General features: G+C 43.4%; 1 protein-coding gene across 1 annotated transcript; it reads right to left on the reverse strand.

The window, feature by feature from the left end:
• Nucleotides 1–486: 486 nt before the first annotated feature.
• On the reverse strand, nt 487–14,138 carry LOC136632737 (prostaglandin reductase 2-like). The gene is made up of 6 exons (XM_066607898.1): nt 14,049–14,138; nt 11,180–11,389; nt 9,692–9,813; nt 8,872–8,959; nt 6,951–6,990; nt 487–891 (listed from the first exon to the last, which is right to left on the reverse strand). Exons 1-6 carry the CDS (start codon nt 14,136–14,138, stop codon nt 827–829), a joined length of 615 nt encoding a protein of 204 aa, XP_066463995.1. The 3' UTR covers nt 487–826.
• Between the last annotated feature and the right edge of the window lie 2,658 nt (nt 14,139–16,796).

A 16,796-nucleotide genomic window follows, 5' to 3' on the forward strand; every position in this document is an offset into this window, starting at 1 on the left:
GCCAAACCCAGTATACAAGAACTAATTACATGCAACTGAATCAACATCCTGTTTATTAGAACCACGGGATAGCTGGATATTGTGGCTGTAATGTGGACTAGAAGATGCACTCTTTATTATGGCCCTCTTAAAGTCACCTATGTTTGTATTTATTATGGAGCTATACACACAACTGGTTTTACCCTTAAATGCATTAGACTCGCAGATATACCTCATGTTTAAGGGGAAATCCACCTGTAGTTTTCTGACATTCGATTGTGACTGTATAGAAAATTACATTGAGCATGTGACCGTGACAGATTTTCTATGGGGCTATGATGCTCTGTAGTGCACTGTTGGTGCAGCTCAGAGGGATGACAATATTGTACATTTCCATTGTTCTTGATCTAGTTGTATGATTGTATCCCTCAATCATTCTCAATAATCTATGCCTGTTATTATTCTGTACACACATTGGGCTTAATGTATTTTAAAGAAAGCTGAACACATGATTAAATGGTTTTATTATCATTATGCATTTTTTACAGATGTTTAATATAAAAGTTATGTTCAAATTGAGATAAATGGCTTGAGGGTTTTTTCTCAATAAAAATATCGGCACTTATCACTGTTGCACATTCTAAATGAAGACCGTTACAAGTGGTTATTCTGCTATTAAGTGGATTGCATTATGAAAGATCTAACTAATATGCAGTATGCTTTTTGTGAGATTGACGACTGCAAGCGATTCTAATGGAGAATAAGGTAATCCAACGTCTCTTGTAGCTTGGATCCAACATTGAAATAAATGTAAAAGTCAATTTCATCGTTATTGATTATGAGACAGTTATCCAGTTATCCGTACAATCTGCTTCCCTATATTTCCACCTTTCAACATGGACAGAAAAGCACCTGCAGGAGGAAAGTATAAAGCTATTATACAACCATTCAAAAGAAGTGATCTACAGTAAAACCTCTACTAACGTTGGTAATCCGTCCGAAAGCAATTGGCTTTAGCTGTAACCGTTGCTATTCGAGGTGATTATTTCCATAGGAATCAATGTAAATCCAATTAATTCATTCTAGGCATTCCAAAAAACACCAAAGAATAAATGAACACTTAACATGTTACTATGTGTTAGCTGCGGTGTTACATAGAACTGTAGGTAACATCTACTACATAATCTGACCTCAGCATTATCGCTGTGCTCTCTGTGGTGTTACATAGGACTGCAGGTGACATCTGCTGTACTACAGGACATCTGTCAGTGTTATCACTGTGTTCTGTGTTGTTACATAGGACTGCAGATGACATCTGCTGTACTACAGTGTATAATCTGTCCTCAGCGTTATCACTGTGTTTTCTGTGGTGTTACATAGGACTGCAGGTGACATCATCTGTCCTCAGCATTATCACTGTTCTCTGTGTTACCTTGGAGTGCAATTGTACAGTACCATAATAGTATATTACCCGTCGCCGTTGATGGAGAAGGGTGGGTTGTATTAGCAGCAGGAGGAGGAGACGTGAATCAGGAGATCATGTGGGTTCAGCAGCAAGGTTACATAGGCTGGCAGACGCCGGGGTGATTAGAGACAAAATTCTGTCTTAAAAAAATCTGGCCGCCTGTCCACGGGCGTTGTATTTTAAACAAGTGGATTTCCGCCACGGGAGAACACTAACAATCACTGCGATGTACCTATCATTGTGATGGGTTTATCGCGGCATGCTGCGATTTCTTTATACACAAGCAAGAATATCGCGGCAGATTTCTGCTCGTATACATCAGGCTGCACTTTCCATCGTTATCCTATGAAAAGCGTTACCTACGTGCAGCTCATCACTGTGGATAACACAAAGAATCGCCCAGGGACCGGAGGCCTTACTCGAAATTGGCCTTAGTAGAGGTTTTACTGTATCTGTTACATTAGTACATGAACCACTTCTAGCAACTTTATGCATAAAGCCTAGTGCCCACGGCCGTGACGGGCTCTGCAAGCGAAATTCCGCAGCGGAATCCTTCACTGCGCTACCTCAGAGACCCCATACTCCACTCCGGATCCGCTGCCCGATATCCCGCATCCCGTTCCGGCACGCATGCGCAGTTCAGCGCATGAAGCTCTGGCAGCATCATGACACGCCCACAGCGTCATATGATGTGGGCGGGAAAGTGTTTTCACGCTATCTACCGCTGTGCTACTGCAATGGAAGCCGTCCGCCCGCGGCAAATAGAACATGCCGCGGGTGGTTTCACGGGGCGGAATACCATGGTGGAATTCTGCACCGTGAGCATTGAGCTACTAGGTTCAATAGAACCTAACATCTGCAGGGCAACGCTGCGGATTTGCGCCACGTGATACGCAGCGGAAATCCGCCCGTGGGAATTAGGCCTAAACATTTACAAATACAATTATCAAATAGTAACATTTTGCAGAAAGCGCTTCACATGAGAATAATATAAGCAAATACCGGGCCTACCACCTGTCTAGTTACCTGAATTAACATAGGGATCTCTAATGATGTTAATTTAGGAGGGTTACATCCAGTGTAGCTGTAATAGGTTTGTATGAATTTGGCTTATGTATACAGTGAAGCCTGAATCCGCAAACCAAGCTGCCCATAGGGATGAAATAAAGCATGCAGCTTCGATTAGCGGACTGGAAAAAAGATTTGCAGCATGCTCCATTTCAGTGCGGATTGCCCGTCCGCAATTGAATTATGCCACGGTATCTGCAGGAAATTAGTAAAAAAAAAAAAGTACTGTGTGTGCCGCTGGCGCATCCACAGACCCAGTAATAGAAAACCTGCACAGCACGCAGAAAAAACAGAGAGGTAACCGCAGGGTCCTCTGCCAAGGGCAGGGTCGGACTCTGATACATGCTCCCGCATGCGGAATCCAATCCACCTGCGGACATGAGGCCTTATAGAGAAAAAAAATAGCTGCATTGTTTGAATATGAACAATAATCATTCAGTATAAACACAGCCAACAATTGAACAATAATTAATTGACTTATCATTCAATGTTCATTTTATGGAAGCATGAAAATCATCGTTGACTCGTTTGCTAATCGTTCGGTTTAAACACTGATCGTTCAGTCGTTCTCATTCACTTATACAGTTTATGATCCTATAAAAAATAATAAAATAAAATGGCAGCAATGTATTTTTGTGTTTTAAACAGCCCGCTCGAGTACACTGTGACATCGTTTGCTCAGGCGAAGGATTATTGCTACATGTAAAAGTACCTGAAGAAGTCTTGCATATCTATGGGGCCGAGCGCCTGCCAAGCTTCAGTTTGCTGCGCAGTCATTACTGTTTTCACAGTAACAGACTAAAATATAAATTCTTTATTAGGGATATATTAAAAGACATAAATGGGCTAACACACAAACAAAAAAATATAAACCAGAAATCCTAATATAGTTCACTTCTTCACAATTTCTCACTTCTGTTAAAACAAAGTGAAGGTAGGTGTTCTCGCCCCTATGCTGGTTGTCTGCACAGCTCTGTTACAGATACAGCTTATTAACACAAATAAAAACTGTAAAGATGGTGCAGGCTGACAGTTTCTTTTCTCGCCCGCATCATTGGGGGACACAGCTAAAGGACTGTGGGAACAGAAACAAAGCCCTTCATTTAAACAGAGACCCCCTTGGCGACCCAGGCCTCTGCCATCCAAGGACTCTCCCACTAGATCTGCCGCATGAAGGACGGCCCTCACCCGAAATTCTATAGCATATTCCAGAGACAACTTCCCGAACCCAGGTGTCTGAGACATGATGGGCAAACCAAATATCCCTAAATAGGGAATCGGCCCTCCACCTGGGACGTTGGGTGGGGTCCGACTTTCATGCTCAGATTTAGTTGGAGGCCTTGGATGGCTGAGGCCTGGGTTACCCCGATGGTCTCCGTACAAATGAAGGACTTTGTTTCTGTTCTCACAGTCTTCATCTGTGTCCACAATGAACAAAATGAAAAACACTTTAGGGTGAGTAAAAAAAAAAAAAATTTACTTACCCACTGTAGTAATTTTATGTGCAGTATATCTTGAGAGTATAGGCACACAGTGCCCAACACTATGGATTTTAGTAGGATTACCTGAGGAAAATCCACAACTTTTACAGTACAAACCCTGTGGATGAGATTTGTTATTGAGGTGAAGGTGTAGATTTTAAAGGGACAGGTTCATATTCTGCCTGAGCAAGGGGCAGCATAACTGTCCTGGAGTCATGTTGCCCGTGGTTGAGGCAGCATGAACCCAGTGACAGGTTCTCTTTAAATCCACAGCAAGTCAATGTAACGCACTGCAACAAGACCACCACCAAATGGTGTGGTTTTTGTTAGGGATTTAATCTCCTTTGTGTGCACATTTTTATGAGATGTCCAATTTGCCAAGCTTCACTGAGAATCCTTATCACAAAGTTTTGGGGACTTTTGGGATTTTTTTTCCATGGAGCCGTATGAAAGGATTCATGGCACGTCCTGTATCTGTTGTCTAACAAACGAAAAATAGGACGTACCAATGCACATCAATGTGCTGCATCTTTCAGACGGCACACGGACTGGAGTTCATGTGCTGTCTGTCACGAGTTGCGTTCAAGTCTCTATGGCGAAACTTGCAGTTAGGCTGCATTCAGACGAACGTATATCGGCTCGGTTTTCAGGCCGAGCCGATATACGTTGTCCTTGTGTGCAGGAGGGGGGAGGATGGAAGAGCCAGGAGCAGGAACTGAGCTCCCGCCCCCTCTCTGCCTCCTCTCCGCCCCTCTGCACTATTTGCAATGGAGAGAGGCGGGGCTAAGTTCCGAGAATTAGCCCCGGCCCGCCTCTCCCCAATAGTGCAGAGGGGCGGAGAGGAGGCAGAGAGGGGGTGGGAGCTCAGTTCCTGCTCCTGGCTCTTCCATCCTCCCCCCCCCCCCGCACACGAGGACAACGTATATCGGCTCGGCGTGAAAACCGAGCCGATATACGTTCGTGGGAATGCAGCCTTAGAGTTAGTGTGCACCTAGCCTTTAAGGGATATTCTAGAGAAACAAAAAAAAAAAGTCTTCCATTGTAATTCATTCATTAGGGAGTCTCTTATGGACCTATCCCACGGGACAGAATATTAAAAAATACTGTGGAATATTCAGCACCAAAATCCGAAATATTGCGTGGATTTTAAAAATGGCAGAATTCTACGCTGCAGTAGAGCCCAAATTGGTGTGGCGGCTGACACTACTTGATTCCTCATCTGTTGTGTACTCCCTGTATGAATGCTGTCAGGGCATGCTGACAACTGCAGTTTCACAATCACTGGAGAGACACAGGTTGAATACTAGTGTCCTAAGGTGAACCGGAGGGGCAGAAGAGGGCTACATACAATGGTCTGTACTTTGATTGCAGGGCACAGACTGCAGCTTGTCAATGTTGAGTAATTAATTGAGATGCTGCAGTAAAGGCACTATTAAATTAACTTTGCCATAGTTTCCAACTGGAGCTGTATATTCTTCAAGTGGAAGTTTACTAGGTTACTGCATACATTCAAGATCCCTATAGTATTATTAGAGCTACTTTAAGGGCCCATTTACACCAGCAGATGATCCCTCAAAGATCGCTAAAAACGAGAGATTGAGTGACAGCTATGAGCGATCATTTTGAATAAAGTATTAATTGGTATTTAAGTAGCTGCTGCTAAAAGTGAGTGACGATTTTTAGGTTAGCTTGATTTTAAAGATCAGCTAACAGTGCCCGAAAAGCGGGTGCCCCGCGCCCATTTGCATGCACTGATTATCGCCAAAACGATCACTGCGATAAACTGTCCGTGTAAATGGGCCTTAATCACGCTTATTATCTCTTTTAGGCTGCATTCAGACGAATGTATATTGGCTAAGTTCCGAGAATTAGCCACGTCCCCGTCCCGCCTCTCCCCATTGCAAATAGTGCAGGGGGGCGGAGAGGAGGCAGAGAGGGGGCGGGAGCTCAGTTCCTGCTCCTGGCTTTTCCATCCCCCCCCCCCCCTGCACACGAGGACAACGTATATCGGTTCGGCGTGAAAACCGAGCCGATATACGTTCGTGGGAATGCAGCCCCAGAAAAGAAATTCAGTCGGACTGGTTGGATTGCTTGATCCTATAATTTAACCGCTCCCCAAGATAAGTAGCACATGTGTCTGACAACTTCAGCCATCAAGTAGAGACTTCCCTATAGTGATGCGTGGCAAGTTTAACAGATGCATAGCTCTTGGTGCATGTCTGGCCAAAGGTGCCAAACTGTGAAATCTACAGCTATGACCTCAGGTACATTTCATCTATAAACTTCTGATGTAAATTGGGTTGCAGATGGCCATGCCCCCTACCAGTAAGCCTCTCCCACATTTTGCAAAAGGGACCAAAAGACGCAAATTTTTGCATCAACAAGGTTGCGCAAAAAGTTGTGGCTTTTTTATGCCAGAAATCTGACATCCAGGGCTTGTTAAATTTCACTCCTTTGATTTTAAAAACCTGTGTCCTGTTCCATTTCCTTTGTGGTGGCACCGCAGAGTAAGGGTCCATTTAGATCTGCTGATTTCTTGTGTTGGCTCATTCAAATGAGTGATTGTTCAGATGCTCACATTCGCTGAATGATCAGTATTTAAACCAAGTGGTTAGTGAACGAGCCAACGATGATTATTATGCCTTCATGAAATGAACGAAAAGTGAACAATTTAGCTTGCTGTTTTTATTGCCGGCTGTGTTTAGTCGGAAGGCTGATCGTTCACTTTTGCTCGTTTGATCGACAATTGTTTCATGTAAAAGGGACTTAACACTTTCTGCCACAGTGCCCCCATATAACAGCTTCATACTGGGGGTCCTATCTGCAGGACACACTCTGAACAAATTATCGGCAGGGGGCCCTTCTAACACAGTCCTGTCCAAGTTGTATAATCTCTTTAATCCTTTTACAGAAGTTTAAAAACTGCAATATTTCATATGGAAAAAAAACTTGTTTACCTGCCGTGTTCTCAATTCTGTGTGTAATAGTCTCTTTAACCTGCACAGGAGATGTAATAAAACAATTTCATATTAAAATGTAAGAAACAGTGTCAATATATTAATGAAGCCTGTACTGAGATAAGGAGGAGATGGAATCGGAGATTGTGTTCCTCTTCACATTATCTCCCGAACCGCTTGGTAGCACTCAGTTGCCAAGAACAGATTTAGGCTATGTTCACACTCGAGTTAGGGGATTCAGTTTTCCGGCTCTGTTACTGAGCAGGGGGAATCTGCTGGCTAAACAGATTTGATTTATGATGGAACTGAATGATGCTGAATGGACCTCATTGACTATAATGGTGTCCATTCAATTTTCTGTTCATCTATCCAGTATTTTACTGAATAAAAAGTCCTGCATGTAGGATCTTTTTTCGACAGATCTTCGACAGAAGCTGCGAACACAGATGTGAACATAGTCGTTGTGTTAGATATCAGGGGGCAGGGACTGAGGAATATATGACCCTAGGAATCCGAAAGCTATAGAAAATGAAACAAAGCTAGACTTAGTATAAAACAGTAATGCGACCAAGCCAACTGTTAGTGTTGTTCCACCTCTAGACAAAATCTACATAATTACCGACTCGCCTATGACTTTTAGGCTACCCGTATATATAGCGGTCGTGAGTTCTGTGGCCAAAACAATGTGGTAAAAATGGACAATGTTTTACTACAAATGACGATGGTTCTGCTATACAGGAAACACACTGCAAGTAGGTACCTTATTTAACCCCCTGAGTGGCAGGTTTCCTACCACCCTGTCGTGCTCACCAGGGCAGGTTTTTTAAAATGGTCTAATCATTGAATTTCAACTAATTTTGCAGTTGCGTCTCAAGAGCCATAACTTTTTCATTTTTCCATTGACATGGCCATATAAGGGCTTGTTTTTTGCGGGACAAGTTGTGATTTTTTAAACAGGGGGGAGGAAAAAAAGAAATGGGGAAAAAAGAAAAAAAGGGGCCATGTCATTAAGGGGTTAAATAATGTATTAACTTCCTTCTCTGGGTCATTACGACGCACGGATACCACATGTGTGATTGTATTTTTGATTTTTTACAAAGTAAAGGGAGACAAGTGTTTTTATTTTATTTTTTTATAATTTTTTTACTTTTATTTTTTTATTTTTTGTCCCTTTAGGGGACTTCCACAGGACCCATCAGGACCCCTGATCACATTCCGGGGGTCCGATGGTGACAGCCCTTTACATGCTGCAGTGACAGCCCTTTACATGCTGTAGTCACATAGACTGCAGCATGTAAAGGGTTAACACAGCAGAGATCGGAGGTTTTCTCTGATCTCTGCTGTAAGAGCTGGTACCTAGATGTCCTCTCACAGCCAAGCACCAGCTCTCCCTGCCACAGAGACCATCGGCTTGCTTCTGACAAGCCGGTGGTCTCCATGGCAACCTGTAAACAAAGCAGGAGATTGCCGGCATATCGGCAATATCTTCTGCTGGTTTTTCAAAGCCCTTGCTTTGTTCTCTGTGGGACAGTGCAGGCAGAGCACACTGTCACAGCTTGTGGCATTGTGCTCTGCAGCTCCCATAGTGATACATAGCCCGGAAATCTTCCGGGCTATGTCGCTATGAGCAGTGGAGCTCGTCCCGGAAAATTTCCGGGCGTGCCACTCAAGGGGTTAAAGGAAACCCGTCCGTAACTTCTTGGATATTAAACCGGGGGCATGCTGGAACAGGACTTTTGAACAGTATTCCAATCATGCCCTTGGTAACATCTTAAGGCTACTGTTCTTACATAAAATCAGCTTTACTGAACAACGAGTGAGTAATGGGTTATTTTGAAGGATCTCCACCAATCTTTTTTCCAATATATTAATGATGATATGGGGTTAACCATCACCAATCAATACCTCCTCTTGGACGTACCTTCAATTTTCCTGTTCTCACCCACTCACCGAGCTGCTCAATAGCCATTTCAAAGTGATCGACATAGTCAAAGACTACAGATATTTCCCTGTCCAAAATTCAAATAAACATTTTCAAATCTGTTCTACAGAATTGCATTCAGAACATTTAATTTTTTTTGTTTACATTTTGACATCAATGTAACTTAAAATGTAGCATGAATAAATGTTTTTTCCAGATTTTCATTTGACTGCAGGTACCATCTATATGCACTCCTCACTCAGTAAGTAACGGCCATTATCTGTGATTGTTTTTAATTTTTTATTTCCCCTTCTGTGATGCATTTATATTAGTGTAGGAACCCACTACAACGCAAGGAACCGTGAAGTGGTTAGTGGGCTCATGTATCTTGGCCAACATCCAACCAATGCCTTGCATTTATTATCTATCATTCACATGCAGTGTGGCATTAAGACTCCATGGGGAGCCCAGGGTGGCTGTACCAATGTGGTAATGTGGTTCTCTGATGGAAATGCAGGGCAACCCGCCGAATTATCACAGAGTCATTAATAGGTTGCTGGTCTGCATGGTGAACTACATATATCAGTATGGTCTGGCGCCCTGTATCCACCATGTGTGGGAGTGTACACCAAGCAGCCACCCCCCTCATTATCAAGAGGCAGTGTGAGTGGCTGTCTCATCGGTGTCCTGCACAGGTGTTATTGGCTCCTCCATTTGGTAGTCAGCTAAATTAATAGACGGCTTTATTTTTCTACCCAACATTATCAGACGGTAGCCAAATAAAAAAAAAATATATATATATTGTAGAAAAAACACCAACCTTGTAATATTGCGCTCTTTCAGTATGGCCGCTGTTTGGGCTGGTATAGGAGGTGGATAAGCAAAATCCGTGTTGTATTGTGAGATTTGACCACATACAATAATATTGCTGTTCTTGGCCATCTAATTTTAAAAGCAAAAATATTTTTATTCTCCTTTATTCTATTAATTGTGGGTCATTTTAAGGGAGGGTTCATATGGGATATAAAAGCCGCAGACAATCGGCAGCATTCACAGTACAAGCCATGCAGATGAGATTTTAATGGGGTTTCCAATGCCAAATAATTTGCCACTTATTGTCAAAGCCATCCCATGTCACCTAGGGACCTGGAAAACTTTTTGATCACTTAAATATACACAATGCCTCTAATTTACATGATGCACAGGAGTGGAAGTGAGTGTAGTAGACGTGATGTCAGTGCAATATGCAAATAACCAGCATTAGCGCACCCCATGACCAGCTGTCAAAAAGGCGGATCGCAGCAAGTAAAAAGAAAAATCAATGCATATAGTAAAGTCCTTGAATCTTAGATATTAAAATAAGTGGAGAAGAGTAAAAATGGTCCCCAAAATACCCTTTAAGATATCTCATCAACAATGGTGCGAAAAAAAATCTGTGTTTAATTGACATATAATGTGGACTATCAGAACAGATTGCACCTCTTTAAATGAGGTCAAGATCTACATATAATGTGGATTTGCACCAAAATCCATAGCATATTTTCTGCAGTGAAAAATATGCTGATTGTGCTACAAAAATGAAACTCAGCAGCCGAGCAGAACAGTCATACGATGGAATCGAAAAGCACCACATGGATAATAATGGGGTCCATTCGGTTTCTGAATGGGCTTCCATCATTTTATAGGATGAAATAAGCACAGCATACTCTGCTATTTTGTTCTGTTTTGGGGTCTTTTCTACGCAATTCAGCAACAGAGATGTCGAATGGAACCACCAACACTGATGTGAATGAACTCTTATCCAGGAGTAGAAGAAAAACCTGCCATTATTCCATAAAAATGCTACGTCTGTCCATGGGCTGTGTCTGGTATTGCATCTCATCCCCATTTAAATGAATAAAACTGAACGGCCATACCAAGCACATCCTATAGGCAGACCTTTTTTCTAGTCCTGGACGACATCTATCAATGGTAACTACAGTCCCACCTGAATACTCAGATTTTGAATGGAGTTAGGCTTCAGACAAACTCATTTGTGAAAAGAATAATCTGGAAAATTGACATTACTGCTTGCTTCAAGAAATGGTGCCACTTTTGCCCGTTGGCAGTGTCTGGTATTGTAGCTTAGCCCCAATACCATACACCGTACAAGAACAAAAGTGGCACCGGTTTCTAGAAGAAATTGGCCATAACTTTCTAGTCTCAGAACGCCTTCAATTAATATAGACATTTCACAATTTGGATGAATCAAAAAGGACACCAAGAAAAATAAGTCAGTGTTTCATTACATTGGAATATTGATATTTACCTGACTAATAACAAGATCACTAATTTCTCCTCCGACATTATCAAAGTACACATCCACTCCACTAGGACAGCATTCTCTTAACTTATCTGCAAGACGCGCTTTCTTGTAATTCAGTGCGGCATCAAAGCCAAAATCGGAGGTCAACACTGAACACTTCTCATTTGTCCCACAAATTCCAATGATCCGAGAGCAGCCAAAGAATCGTCCAATCTATAGAACATAAGCTAATTGAATGTGTCATGCCTATTGACTTTGTAAATACATTTAAAGAGAACCTATTACATTAGAAATGTGACAAGTTCCTTAAAGGAACATGTACGTCCTCCGGGTCCAGGGTTTGCATGGAGCGGAATCAGGAGCTGATCCCACTCCATACACTGTGGGTGCTGGCTGTCTGTGACAGCTAACATCCGTCTGCAATAGCCACAATCAGCGCTCATGCTAATCGTGGCTGTTGACTTTTTAAATACCCTAATGAAATTTTGGGTGTTCTAAACGGTCCCCGTGCAATGAGATTGCAAGATGCTGTTTAGTTATCATAGCATCCAGGGGCCTTCTGAAGCCCCCCAGCATAGACATTAGAGATGAGCGAGCATACTTGCTAAGGACAATTACTCGATCGAGCATTGTCCTTAGCGAGTACCTGCCCACTCGGAAGAAAAGGTTCGGCTGCCGGTGCGGGTGAGAGGTGAGTTGCGGCAGTGAGCAGGGGGGAGAGAGGGAGAGAGAGATCTCCCCTCCGTTCCTCCCCGCTCTCCTCCACCGCTCCCCGCCCGCCGCCGGCATCCGAACCTTTTCTTCCGAGCAGGCAGGTACTCGCTGAGGACAATGCTCGATCGAGTAATTGCCCTTAGCGAGTATGCTCGCTCATCTCTAATAGCCGTGAATTAATGCCAATCAAGGTGTGCCTGTGGCGCATCTTGATAAAACACAGTGTAATGCAATACCATAGTATTGTATTAAATTGTTTGAGTGATCAAATGATCGCAAGTTTAAGTCCCCTTAGGAAACACAGAAAAACTGTAAGGCTGGGTTCACACTGGGCAGATTCCAGGCAGAAATCTCGCGGTTTGGCAGCGAAAAACCGCGAGATTTCCGCCAGGAATCCGCTGCTTCAAAACCTGCGGCACTTAGGGTTTTGAAGCAGCCTGGCCGCTCGCTTTTCAGTCACGGATGGCGCTCCCATAGAGGAGAGCACGGCCGCAGTGGGAGAAAAAAAATGAACATGCTGCGCCCAGCGAAACCGCGACACAGCGCCAGCTTTGCCACGGCAGATTCGCTGTCCGTGTGAACGAGATTTCTGAGAAATCTCATCCACATTGCTGGCTAATCCCGTGATTAGCGGCCGCAGGGGAATTTGCCACGGCGGAATTCCGGACGGAATTTCCGCGGCACATCTGCCCAGTGTGAACCCAGCCTAAAAATGAGTGGAAAAGAAGTTGAATTAAGTAAAAAAAAACACAAAAAGCCAAACACATATTTGGTGTTACTGTGCCCATAAAAGTTAAATCTATCAAATGTTTGCCATGCTGGGGTCATGGGGAACTCTTTTTCATGGGTACCTTTTCCCAAAAATCTCCGTTAAACAGGTGGAGGTCTGTTTTGTGTATAGAAAACAGCCACAAATTACTTAATTTAAGGTTTCAAGAAAAGGAGATAATCTATAAGCTGGTAGGTCTTAATTATTTTTTTCTTTTCTTTCTCTCTTTTATTTGTGTTGTTTGTTAAATTATAGACTCTATCTACTCTATCTATATAATGATTGGATGGCAGATATCTGAAGTTATCTTATATTTTGTTAATGTATATTTTGATTAAACTCAAAGATTCCAAAGATGCTTTCAAAAAGTATATTATTGTCATTGTTTTTGATTGCTCAACAAAAACATTATTAAAAAAAATCTAACAAAATAATATATTATTTATCCCGAATGGTGAATCTCATGAGAACAAAAATACACAATGCCAGAATTGAGTTTTTTTAGAAAAATGTAATAAAAGCAATCTAAAAGTCGTATGCAAACCAAAATGGTATCAATAGCAACCACAGATCATCCTGCAAAAAACAAGCCCTCACACAGCAACATGGATGGAAAGATAAAAGAGGAGGTCAGAAGATGGTGACAGAAAATATATATTTCAAGAAATGTTATTTTCTAAAAATAGTTAAGCCATAAAAAAACTAAATAAATTTAGAATCATCGCGATCATACTGACCCCTAGAAAAAAGTTGTAATTTTTGCCAGTGTCTACGCCATAAAAACAATACCCTGTTCTGGGCTTTAGGAGTTCTATCTCATTTGCAATTCCCACCCACTTTCCTTTGCACCAATAGTTGTGATTATTCTCTCCTTTAAGACAGTTAGAGATACTGTATGTCCGCAAGGAAGGCATGGAGGATACACCAGGCCTTATCATATTGTAAGGGCAATACATAGTTAATATATTTTTAGTCCGCCTATCCACGGGCGGGCGGATTCTCGTGGGCAGATTTCCGCCGCGGGAGATCATTTAAAGTCACTGCGATGAACCGATCATTATGATAGGCTCATCGCGGAAAATCACGGCATGCTATAATTTTTAGACTCTAGCGGAAAATTGCGATGGATTTCCCGTTCGTGTACATCAGGCTGCGCTTATCATTGTTATCCTATGGAAAGCGGTTCAAGAGTGATCTACGTGCGATTTATCGCCGCGGACGACGCTATGAACTATTGCCCGTGGACAGCCAGCCTTACTTGTAGTAAAGAAGCAAAGGCGTTTGTAGCATAACAGTATTAGAAACTAGGGTCATAAAGACACACACTCCACATATCAGCTCATGGAAGCCAAGAAATGAGTGCCTGCCTTCCTACTCCATATCACTTACCTGTCCAGCCAATGACCCACAGGCTCCAGCAGCGCCACTAACAACCATTGTCTGATTGGCGCCAGGAATCACATGACCTTTTTCCTTCATACCGAGAAAAGCAGTCAAACCAGTAAATCCGACTGCGCCCAGAAAATATGACAGGTGCCCATCCACAAGACTAGGGTCCAGCTAATGGAAATATACCAATAGTTGAAAAATAAAACAGACTTCTGGAGCCACAACAATTTTTCAGTTTTATTAACAGTTACAACAACATTGTGTTTTCTGTATAAGGCCTCGTGCACACGGGCACGTGCGGATATGGGAAATCCCACACAGAATTACTCCCGTGCCTGCTGCCCGTGACCCTGCATACCTGTGAGATGATCTTTTCTTCTGTATGCGGATGTGACTCCGATGGCACATGCACAGTACAGATTTCTCTGCGCCGTTGCTTAGGTGATGACGCGGATCCGCAACAATTCCGCAATGATTATTGCAGAAGTGCACCGGCAGGGATGGCTTCCATTGACTCCAATGGAGCCGGTCCTGTGTATCCGCTCTAAAAATACAGCATGCTGCGATTTTATTTCAGCACGGAGAGGCCACAAATAAAATCTGCTGGTGGGCGTGGAGAGAAGAACCTACACACACATCAATGGACACATTGAGCAGAGGATCGCCTGCGCCTGTTGACAAGCGTGGAATCCGCTGCTCAATTTTCCCCGTGTGCATGAGGCCTATGGGTTACAGTGGGCTTTGAGCGAATTACAAATTTTAATGTTTTTCCCTAAAAAATTGAGAATGGGGGTGCAGAATACAGCCTGCATCTAGTAGTAATATATGGGACAGGCTTATTCTTCTCAGTTATCAGCAGTGATGACAAATATAGTTGGCTTTAGATAGGATGGGTCATGAATGTTTCATCACTTGCAGTCCCACCTATGCGTGAAGAGGAGGGCAGAAATCCTGGTTTTCCTAGGGGGCTTACTCTTTTTGCCATTATACAACGGCGCTATATCCTGGCTAAAGCCAGTACTGCATGAGGTGACACGTTGGATAGGCTCCGACAGCAGAGAGGCTGGCAATACACAGTAAGAGAAACCCGGTGGATGTCTTCTAACATTGGAGCTGTACAGCTTAAATCATAATGTCTTCAGAGGTCAGACAGTGGATTGGAAAGGATTGAAGGGGTTGTGTCGCAATTTTCCTTTATCATCTATCCATAGAATAGGTGATACAAGTCTGATAAGTGGGGTCTCACCACTGATGCCCCCCACTGATCTCGAGAACAAGGTTCCCGTACCCCTTCCCCTCCTCACTGCAGTATCACTGCACTGCCCCATCAGTGAGGAGGAGACTGAATGGCGGTGGTCAAGCATACATAGTGCCTCTCTATGCATCTTCAATGGGACTGATGGAGATAGTCAATCACTTGTACTCCGCCATTTCCATCAGCCTCATTAAAATGAATGGAGCAGTGTCATGCATACGCAACCACAGTGACAAGAAAAGGGAGACACATGACCCCCATTCTTGGAATTAGTGGGAGGGTCTCAGTGATCAGACCTATGGATAGGTGATAAAATCCGATCGTGAGACAACCGCTTTAATGAGATCAGTCTCAGATACGCCGACCATGTTCGGAGTCATCCACTTGGTGTCAGTACTTTAAAGTGCAAATACACCTTCAATAGTTGTTGGACAAACGCTCATTTGTCCAGCAGCTATTTCTCCCAATTAAAATGGTCGCCTGCAGCCCTAGAGGCCTTTAGTCATCTAAAAAGGGCATGCCCCGGTGTTAATACAGCCGGATGCGCGTCTACCCTTTTTCATTGAGGTAGATGCATCTGAGGTGGGGACAGGGGCAGTATTGTCGCAGGAAGTCAGTGGGAGATCTGGGTATAGCCCATGTGCGTTCTTTTCGCGGAAGTTTAGTTTAGCAGAACGCAACTACGACGTGAGTAACCGTGAGTTACTGGCAATCAAATGGGCTTTAGAAGAGTGGCGACAACATCTTGAGGGTGCTAGACACCCTATTACCATATATACTGATCACAAGAATTTGGTATATCTCAGCAATGCTAAAAGACTCACAGCTCGTCAAGCCAGGTGGGCGTTGTTCTTCACCAGGTTTAATTTCGTCCATATATCCCAGGAGAGAAGAACGTGAAAGCGGACGCCCTGTCACGGAGTTTCGGGGTGCCGGAAAGTGAGACTATGACCCCCGAGAATATCTTGGCACCTGGCGTGGTGGTGGCAGCTGTAGAATCTAGCTTCGTCCCTCAACTACAGAATGCTCAGCAGGATGCTCCTGCGAGGGTGCCGGAGGGCAGATGGTTTGTGCCAGAGACCTTACGTCTTAGAGTCATGGATGAATCTCACTTATCGGTTCTTGCAGGTCATCCAGGGTTTCAGGGAACCCTGGATCTTTGTTCTAGACACTTCTGGTGGCCAGGCATGTCTCAGGAGATCCGCGACTTTGTTAAGGGATGCTCTGTCTGTGCACGCAATAAGAGTCAGCGGCGTCCTCCAGAGGGTCCTCTGAGACCGTTACCGGTACCTTCTAGTCTGTGGTCGCAGTTATCGGTAGATTTTATCACTGACCTACCAGAATCCCAGAAGTGCACCACTATCTTAGTGGTTGTCGACCGGTTCTCAAAGATGGCACATTTTGTGGCGTTAAAGAAGCTACCATCGGCAAAAGAGTTTGCCAAGATTTTTGTAAAAGAAATAATTCGCCTACATGGGGTTCCCCAAAACATT

Source organism: Eleutherodactylus coqui, chromosome 1 (genome assembly GCF_035609145.1).
Source record: "Eleutherodactylus coqui strain aEleCoq1 chromosome 1, aEleCoq1.hap1, whole genome shotgun sequence".
NCBI classification, from domain to species: Eukaryota; Metazoa; Chordata; class Amphibia; order Anura; family Eleutherodactylidae; genus Eleutherodactylus; species Eleutherodactylus coqui.